General features: G+C 35.4%; 1 protein-coding gene across 1 annotated transcript; it reads left to right on the top strand.

The window, feature by feature from the left end:
* The first annotated feature begins 393 nt into the window (after nt 1-393).
* On the top strand, nt 394-1623 carry LOC111897649 (protein DOG1-like 3). The gene has a single exon (XM_023893609.3). The coding sequence runs from the start codon at nt 511-513 to the stop codon at nt 1393-1395; it is 885 nt and encodes a 294-aa protein (XP_023749377.1). The 5' UTR covers nt 394-510; the 3' UTR covers nt 1396-1623.
* The last annotated feature ends 8714 nt before the right edge of the window (nt 1624-10337 follow it).

Raw genomic sequence — 10337 nt, 5'->3', positions numbered from 1 at the left:
TACTGTTATACATATATTATTCTACACCTAAATGTATGCCGATGATCCTATGGTTGAGATTAGTACTTTGGTTCTCTCACAAAAGATGGTTCTCTATTTTATTATTATTATTATTATTATTATTATTATTATTATTATTATTATTATTATGTTTGTTTGTTTTCGTTGTGTATATAAAAATTTAAAAGTAAAGAACATACGATCCTTTTGAGGAACCAAAACCAAAAGCAATGAATCTAAGTTTGATGAGATAATATCCGAATATAAAAAACTTGCATGTGGACAAAGCATAAAAGTGAGAAAGAAAGGGACCATAACTGTCAATTTGCTAATAGTATTCGCCCATGGTATTTCAACTTCTTCAATGCATGCATATAAACCCTAGTGGTTTTGGGATTTTGGCGGATGTTTTTGGATTAACTTGTATCCCTGAAATAAATTCCCTCTTTTCTATCGTCGTCATCCCACCTCCAAAATTCAATATTCTGCAACTTGCAATCTCTACAAATAATGTCAGTTAGGACCAACAGCGCAGCTTTTATGGCGCAAGCTATGAATGCTGATAATCCTCACCGTGAAACATTCCATAGATTCTTCGAGTGTTGGATCTGCGAGCAGAATTCGTACCTTGAAGAACTTGTCTCCGTCGCTAACAACCACAACCCGACCGAAAATGACGACGCCGTTCTCATTCCATTGATCGAGAGAGTTGTCAGGCATTACGAGCAGTACTACCAGGCGAAATCAAATTGGGAGAAACGAGATGCGATTTCGATGTTTTCGCCTACGTGGCGGAGCAAGCTGGAGGATGCGTTTCTGTGGATCGGAGGATGGCGGCCGACGTTAGCAATCCACCTTTTGTACTCGAAATCAGGAATTCAATTAGAGGCTAAAATCGGTGATCTAATTCGTGGATTGAAGACTGGAGATCTAGGAGATTTGTCACCAAAGCAGATGAATCGAATCGACGAATTACAGAAGAAAATCATACATCAAGAACGAGTATTGAGTGAGAAATACGCCAAGGAACAGGAGGCGGTGGCGGACCGGTCGATGGTGGAGCTTTCTAACGTGGTGTCGGAAATGATCAGGACGGAAGACGGCGAAGTAGATTCTGAGAATGAGGAGAAAGTGGACTCAATGTTGAATTCGAAGAAGGATAATTTGGAGGAGTTGTTACACATGGCGGATGATCTGAGACTGGAGACGTTGAAGACAGTTATTGAGATTCTAACACCGATACAGGCAGTGTATTTCTTGATCGCGGCGGCGGAGCTGCATCTCCGGTTACACGAGTGGGGGAAGAAAAAAGACGAAAACGGAACTGAAAATGGTAGTGCGACTGGGACCCACAACCATGGTAGCGATTTGCATGCTCATGACGTTAGGGTTTGACCGTTCTAGCTTTATATTATTTTTTTACATTTTTTTGGCCCTTTTCTTTTATTGTTTACTTTAAAAAGCTTAACTGGAAAAAGGTGTCATTTGTATTTTTAAATTAAAAGTCTTAGGAAAAATGATTTTGGTCTTTTAGTTTTGGTATCGATCTAAAATATTTTATAATAAAAGTAAGAATATGTATATCTGCTGTCAATTTAATATAAAAGTTAATTTAAATGTTTATATCTACCTCTATATCTTCATCTTCCTTCCTATTTTAATAAATAAATCAATTTTTGTTACATGGCTTGTCCAAAATAGTTCTAATTTTAAAGTTAAATTAACAACTTACCCTTAAAGCTTTGATTCGAACTCCTTACTATGTCATTATTTTCGATCATTTAATATACCACCAAGATTACTCAAATCTCTTCACATCACCAAGGTAATGCAGATTAAACAAATATATTTTTTGATTTGTATATATTGGTCAATGAGTTCTTTTTCGTCCATATTTACACTTTCAACTTGTTAAATTGTACACATTCAGTTCTCATGACCAACTATTCCAGTTTAACCGGTAAAAATGACTTAATAACATAATATATTTCTTACTTTATACACATTAAGTCATTTATATTTGTATATACATATTTAGTCCTTAATATTTTTTTAGATGCAAAATAAGTCATTTTTGTTTTTTTACTCATTCAATACTTTTGAATGATTTATTTAGGTGTTTCTCATTACATCTTACGTACGACAATCATTAATGGGGTGTTTGGAACTTTTGATGTTTATATCAATCGCGATATCGACTACTTGGTTGCTTATGTCATGTTTTCTAAACGTCATAATTTATTCATAGGATATCAGATTTTAACGATCTTTATATCAATGCGTTTGTATTTTAGTCTACAACTTTTGTTTATATTACTTCAGTTAAAAAGTAATATATTTTTACTTACGATCTTTATATTCATACGTTTTTTATGAATGCATGTATGAATTTTTTTAATAAAATCGTAAGTAAAAATATATTACATTTTACGTAGGACAATCATTAATGAGGATTAATGGGCTGTTTGAGACTTTTGATGTCTATGTCATGTCGTGAGAAAAATTTAAAGAAATCATTCATAAGTATTTAATGAGTACAAAAACAAAAAGACTGATTTTGAAATTAATATATATATATATATATATATATATATATATATATATATATATATATATATATATATATATATATATATATATATATATATATATATATATATATATTAAATGACTAAATGTGTACAAAATGATAAATATATTACTCTATTAAATCTTTTTTCCCGGCTAACCTGGAATAACCGGTTATAAGGACTGAATGTATACAGTTTAAAAACTTGAAGAGGTAGATGCAGATCAAAAAATAACTCACTGACCAAATGTGTATAAATTGAAAAATATATTACCCTTTTATTTGATAAGTTGTTTAAATATTTTGATATTTAATTTGTAAGGTGTTTCATAGGATCAGATCAAACCTTTCACAAACTTAAACAACTTTTACAATTATACCACCCTCATGTTATATACAACTAGGTGTGAAATTCATGTATTACACGGGTTGATTAAAAAAGTTAAATATAAGATGTAGACATTAAGTATTTTTTAAAGTAAAACTTTGGAATAAATATAAATGAAATGATGAATAAGTAATTCAATCTATACTAATAAAAAATTATTATCATGTTTTAAATAGTCATGTTGAATATGAATTTGTAAAAAATTAAGTATTTTTTTGAATTAAATTTTCAAAATAAAATAAACCACGATGACCATTTATGTAATTTGTTTTAATTAATCTATACTAATAAAGCTAATTAATATAAATTCATAAATGAAATTCATTAATATATTAATAGAAATAATAATTCATGGGATGTTTGCTATATACATTAATTCTCATTAATTACTATGATCTGACATTTAATAGGTAAAAGATGAATAAAAATGAAAAAAGAAATACAAAAATGAAAAGTGAAAAAATATAATTTTAAAATTCTATGAAAATGACATGTGTCAAATTCAATAAGAAGTTGACAATTGACAAAATTATATTTATTTATTATGGTAGACATTTGACAAAATTATCTTTATTTATTATGATAGATTTTCGTTTTTTGATCTTTTGTATATGTAAATATAAATCATCATATATATTAATAAATTTTGCGTATATTGTCCTTTATTTTTATATTAATAATTTATTAATATTAAACATATTATTTTTAAAGATTTTTTTGTTAGAAGTTTTGTTTATAACTTAGTATTATTTATTTCTATTTATGGAACACTTAGTACCATTGGATTATATAACTTTTCACTTTTTTATTCAACGCATCCTTCCACTAATCTTGATCTCCAAATAAATGACCATTCATACGGTTAGCTTATTTAAACTGTTTTTTTTAATAAAATTAATTAATATGGAATTAAATTACCTGACAAATCACCATTCAATTTAATTTTATTTAATATATTCCTAATATACTCTTAATGAGTTAGTTAAAAAAATATGAAATGATGATACTTGTCATAATCTTATTGGGTAGAAACATTTGTAGGCATAAAAAATAGGAAGCAATTTAATTTCTCTTAACTAATATATTCTCATCTGTCTAAATGTTTTTTTTTTAAAAAAAATCCTCATTTGATTAGTAAATTTGTAAACGCAAATCATATTTTATATGAACGTATATGTAACATCCATAAATTTTACACCAAATTTAAACTTTTCCAATAACAAATTAAACCCAAATAGTGTTTGTTTATAAATTGTTTTCAAATCATTATTCATCAGAGTGTCCCAAAAACATATCGTAAGGATGAGGAGCGGTATGGTCACGCCTTCGCCTTGCCACGACCTCCTGAAGTACCTGAAACAATAACTGAAACTATAATTTCAAGGGCTTAGTGAGCTACCCCCCAAAATACCAACACCACACTGATAATATCATAACAGTCTTAATCAATCAATCAATATGCATACTGGGTCATCGGTCCGACTGGACCGCCCTACAAGGGCCTACAGTCTAACTGAATCTATACCGAGCCTTCGGCATGACTGGACCACCTCGTGGGCCTACAGTCTCCCCGGACCGTTCATAGGGTATGTTGGCCTTCAGCACAAAGCAGGACCGCCTCAACCCAACCCCCAATCAACAAACATGTGCACATAAATAACATACGCTAGCATTTGTAACTGTCAAACCAATCTAACAGATCAAATAGCATAACAACATCCTATAATCAGGATACCGATCTAACCGAAATCTAACATAGCAACCATCCTAAACCAGGATGAAATCTAGCATATCAGTATCATAGCAACTAGGCGTGAGTGCGGTGCGGTTCGGTGCGGTTAATAGCCAAAACCTCACCACTAACCACAAATGCGATTAATCCATTTTCAAAACCGCTTTGGTGCGGTTATTTTTGCGGTGTGGTTAGGCGGTTATTTTTGCAGTGCAGTTTTGTTTTTCTTGTGTTGCGGTTATTAACCGCATTGATTTGGTGCAGTTATTTGTGTGGTTTTTAACCACAATTTAGAGCTCAAACTGTTTTAAGAGTTCAAACATGTTACTTGTAATAATAAAAAAAAACCATAATGTATAAGACAATTAACTTAAATCACAAACAATTAATATCTTGAAAACGTCAAATCAATAATAATTAACAATAAATTTCTTAAAATTGTCTAATTTCATCATTTTTCAAAGTTAAACATAACAAAAAACCATAATTTTGTGTTCTAGTATTTTATTCATCTTTCATTCATGAAACTTGTCTTATTTCTAATATTTAATATATTAATAATTAATAAAAAGAGTTGTATATAATATATGCGGTGCGGTGTGGTTTTTTTTGCGGTTTTTGAAAACTAATAACCGCACCGCACCGTAAATTTGCGATTTTTGAAAAACATAAAATCTCACCATCGGTTTTTATTGCGGTTGCGGTTTATCGGTTGTAGTTTATGCGGGTTTTGCGGTTAATTTTAGCTGCGGTGCGGTTTTTGCTCACCCCTAATAGCAACCATCCTAAACCAGGATGTATCTAGCATATCAGTAACATACCATCCTAAACCAGGATGTATCTAGCATATCAATAACATAGCAACCATCCTAAACCAGGATGAAATCTAGCACATCAGTAACATAGCAACCATCCTAAACCAGGATGTATCTAGCATATCAATAACATAGCAACCATCCTAAACCAGGATGTATCTAGCATACCAATAACATCGCAACCATCCTAAACCAGGATGCAAACCATAAAGGGCCGGCCTTGGTGCCTTAGACCCTTTGATACCGTGAGGATAACTCACCTCGCAGATGTCGACTCGGTAGATAAATCCCAACTCTCGGGTCACTCGCCAAAGACTCCTCCACCTATCACCATAGTACGAGCATACTCATAAATTCTCAACCTCACAAGTACTCCATAAACCAACCAGTCAAACCCAGGTCAATAGTCAAAGTCAAAGTCCTCAGTCAAGGTTATCAGTCCTCGAATCCCTCCCTAGACTCGGCGAGTAGGTCACTTAACACAATCTCACCCCGCTGCTACTCGATGAGTAGGGCAACCAACTCGTCGAGTAGGACTTAAACCAAAGAACCTTTTATTTAAATCCATACCTGAGAATCGGGGTGTTACAATTCTCCCCCACTTGAACTAGACTTCGCCCTCGAAGTCCTCTGAGATAAACAATGTCGGGTAATGCTCGCGCATATCCGCCTCCGGCTCCCATGTCCACTCGGATCCCCTCCGGTGTTCCCACTGCACCTTCACCAAAGGTATTTCCTTGTTTCGAAGAATCTTCTTCTTCCTTTCCAAAATGGCCACCGACCTCTCCATGTAATTCGGGCGCTCATCGACCTGAATGTCGTCCAATGATACTACTACCTCATGATCCATAATGCACTTCCGCAACTGCGAAACATGGAACGTGTTGTGGATCCGGCTAAGCTCCTCCAGGAGCTCGAGCCTATAAGCCACCTTGCCAACCCTAGCAATGATCCTGAATGGCCCAATATAATAGGGACCCAATTTTCCCCTCTTCCTGAAGCGAATCACACCCTTCCAAGGTGAGACCTTTAGGAGTACCATGTCACCCACCTGAAATTCTGTCACAACTGGAAATTTTGTGTCATGTAATCTATACACTCAAGTTAATGTGAATCAAAAACTTAAGAGCATGTGTGATACCTACTATTATGACATCAAAAACTTCAATCAAATACATCATACAAGTGCTACAAATAGTCATCAGACAATTGGAAACCCTAGAAGTTCTTGTTTAGGTCCACTTTGGACTAGGACTTCCTTAATGGGCCCAAATGGACCAATAAGCTTCCAATTTGACTATCATGGGCTTAGAACCCTAATTGGGCTCTAATTGGACCCACAATCATTTATTTTAACATTTTGGACCATTGTGAGCCTAGAATGAAATGAATTAAAAGCCTTGATCCATAATTAACCTAATCTAGCTTAATGAAGAATAAAAGTCACAATATTTTTTTAGGGCCAATAAACACCCAAACTAACTTTAATATTGGGCCTAGAGGCAAAAAGCCCAAAAATCTTTCCTTCCCTCTCTATTTTCGGCCCAAGCCTAAGGATAAAGGAGGAGTTGACTTTGGATTGCCACCTCATTTTTATTCATTGGATATCCATGCATGGAACTCATACTTCCAAGCACCTATCTCATCAAGGATCACTTCTCTTCTTTTCCCTCCTTCACTCTCAGCCGAAACACACACACATACACAAAAATCTCTCAAACTCTCTCAAGAACACTCAAGAACACTTCCTCCCTCTCCACTCAAAGATCTCAAAATTTAGGAAGCTTTCAAGAGGATATTTCCATAAATTCTTCATCTAAGGTAAGATTATACTTGGATCTATGACTTAGATTCTTTTTGTCATCAAAATCTTTTCCTAATCCATGCCAAAATCGTGATCTTACCTCTTAGAAGCACATCAAACTCGAGATCTTCAAGAAAAGGGTGTTAAGGCCAAAAATCACCAAGTTTTCTTCCATCCTTTCTTCAAAAACCGAAATCACACCCTAAGGTGAGCTTCATACCCCCTATTTTCTGTTTTTATGAGTTTTGTGGGGGGGGGGGGGGGGGAATACAAGTGAAAGTGTAGATCTATATGTGTTATGTATGCCTTGTATGGTTTCTATCCTTATATGGATGTTTTTGTGTGTTTGTGATGTTGGATCTAGCCTTAAACCCCTAAAAATCGTGATATACTTTATGTTAAAGGACACTAGCATCAAATATATTCCTACATACAAAGTGTTCTAAGAAAAATAGCTAGATGGCTTAATAACATTTTCTTTGGACTAAAAACTCAATTTTTGGACATAAAATGTTAAAAATATAAAGTTAAAGGGCCCAAAGTGAAATATTTCGAAATCTGATCGGTGAGATGAGTCAAAACAGTTTCCATAATGTATTTTCTGAAAATATACTTTTTGGAGGATTAAAAACATAAATTTTAAGCTTAATGGGCTAAAAATGGCATTTTCGGCCCAATAGGGCCCAATATGCAAAATTTTCTGTTTTGGAGGACCAAAACTGTGTTTTTCTGTAAAACAGTGGACTACTAGTGTTCCAAGTACTTTTCAAAGGTTTAAAATGCTTTTCAAATTTAAAAAGGACCAAAGTTGCAAAAATTTTCCAATTTGGGGCCAAAATTGTAAAAACTGCGAAAAGAGGGGTTATAACCGAGAAAACTGTATTTTCAGGGACTCAAACTGTTTTCAACGAAAAATATGCTGAAAAATATCAATTTCAATAACTTTTGGTGTTAAAATGTCAAGAAAAATGATTTAAGGACCAAACCGGAAAGTTATTTAATTAGAGGGTTGAAAAAGTAAATTCACAAACAAAGAGGGGCTGAAAACAGAAAATTTTCAAAGCTAATTCAATACACTCAACTTGATCAAATATTGGCACCGCGACTACCGACGAAATACAATACACAACAATACCAAAAATCGTTGCTAAAACGAATTGGTTCGGTCTCGAACCAATAAAAATCTGAAACTACTAAAGTGACGATACCTCGATTCACACAAGTAATATTTGGGAATTTATACACACGTGAGAGTGCACAGACGTCTACGCACCATCTTTGGGCCCCAAAGTGTAAAATCTTGTTTGTTGGGCCTAGCTAGCCCAATGACCTGATCTTAAGGCCCGAAGACTTCTACCTTACGAGTTGTTGGGTCTTACATGATCTAACACAGCGTAAAAGGACTTTCAATGGCTTGTATACCACTGGTCCCCAAGGGTCCTTTGGTATTGCTAGTAAAGTCAGTATTTTATGCGAGGCGGGTCAAGGGCCCCTCGTACCTTTTTTTTATCCCCAACCGGTTAATGGAGTCATCGGGGTCTTCGTGTCCTCTTTCTCTTCGGATGTGGGATTACTCGAAGTCAGGGCGGTTGGATAACGTGATTAGTACGGACGACGCCTACGGGATCGTTAGTATAGTTATAAACAGGTCGTTTGTGTAATGCGTGTTTATAGCAATTAATCATGCACAAAAATAATCCGACGTCGCCTGGAATTCATGATTTCACGCGCTGCAATGGTTTTATTCTTAACTTCATGGAATTCAAGGAATTAGGAAAACATCGGGTTTTCCTGGGGTTTTACAATACACACGGTTTTCAAAATGTACACAATTTTGATGAACATTTTTCTTACAACTATAGAAACAAACAAGCATACTTATGGATCTTCACAAATGTTTTCAAAAGCTCTTTTCAGAAAATATCGGATTTTCTGGTGGTTTTCAAAATGATACAAAACATTGCTTTTCAAATACCGCTTATGAACTCACCAACATTTCACATGTTGACGTTTTTCAAAATACTTGTATTCTCAGGTAACCAGTGAATCAAAGGAAAATGTACTCAGTGATGGCTTGAAGTTTACTCATTAACGAATCGAACAATTTATTTTTGGGAATGTAATGTTTAAACAATGTACTTCATGTAAACTTTATCGGTTGTACTATATTAATGCATGGTGACGAATGTTGTTACGTTTCATATATATTCAATGTTATGGTATTCAATTAAGTCACGACAGCTCTCGGACGTTTCCGCCGTCTGGTTCGGGGGTGTGACAAATTCCAACTTAGATCAGCGTCTATCGGCATAACTCTTCTGCCGACTCTGAGCGGTCTGCAAACATTGTCTAATCTGCTGTATCTTTTCGGTAGTTTGTAGAACTACCTTTCTCTGCCCCATCACCATGTGCCCAATCTCACCCCAGCAGACTGGGGTTGTACACTTCCGCCCATACAACAACTCGAAAGGCAGGGCGCCAATACTGGAATGATAGTTGTTGTTGTCGGCGAACTCTGCAAGCGGTAGGTGGGAATCCCAACTCCCACCAAAGTCAATGACGCACGCCCTCAACATATCCTCGAGGGTCTGGATGGTCCGCTCACTCTGCCCATCGGTCTGCGGATGGAATGTTGTACTAAAGTGTAGTCGCGTACCCAGTTCCTCATGGAACTTCTGCCAAAAACAGGAAGTAAATCTGACATCCCGATCGGAAACGATAGAAACTGGAACCCCATGGCGAGAGACAATCTCGCTGAAATACATGTCGGCCAATTTCTCAGCCGACGAACCTTCCCGTATGGCCAAGAAATGGGCACTCCTTGTCAACCGATCCACGATGACCCATATGGCATCAAACCCCTTCTCCGTTCTCGACAACTTCATAATGAAATCCATCGTGATCTGCTCCCATTTCCATATGAGAATTTCCAGAGGCTGCGGCTTACCATGCGGCCTCTGATGCTCGGCCTTGACCATTCTACAGGTCAGGCACCTCTCAACATACCCAACGATTTCTCGCTTCATTCC

This window comes from Lactuca sativa, chromosome 5 (assembly GCF_002870075.4).
Source record: "Lactuca sativa cultivar Salinas chromosome 5, Lsat_Salinas_v11, whole genome shotgun sequence".
NCBI classification, from domain to species: domain Eukaryota; kingdom Viridiplantae; phylum Streptophyta; class Magnoliopsida; order Asterales; family Asteraceae; genus Lactuca; species Lactuca sativa.
This window is presented reverse-complemented; position numbering and strand designations above follow the sequence as displayed.

What these genes read in the sequence shown, in the direction of transcription:
- LOC111897649 (XM_023893609.3), top strand. Translation starts at nt 511, where the DNA reads ATGTCAGTTAGGACCAACAGCGCAGCTTTTATGGCGCAAGCTATGAAT.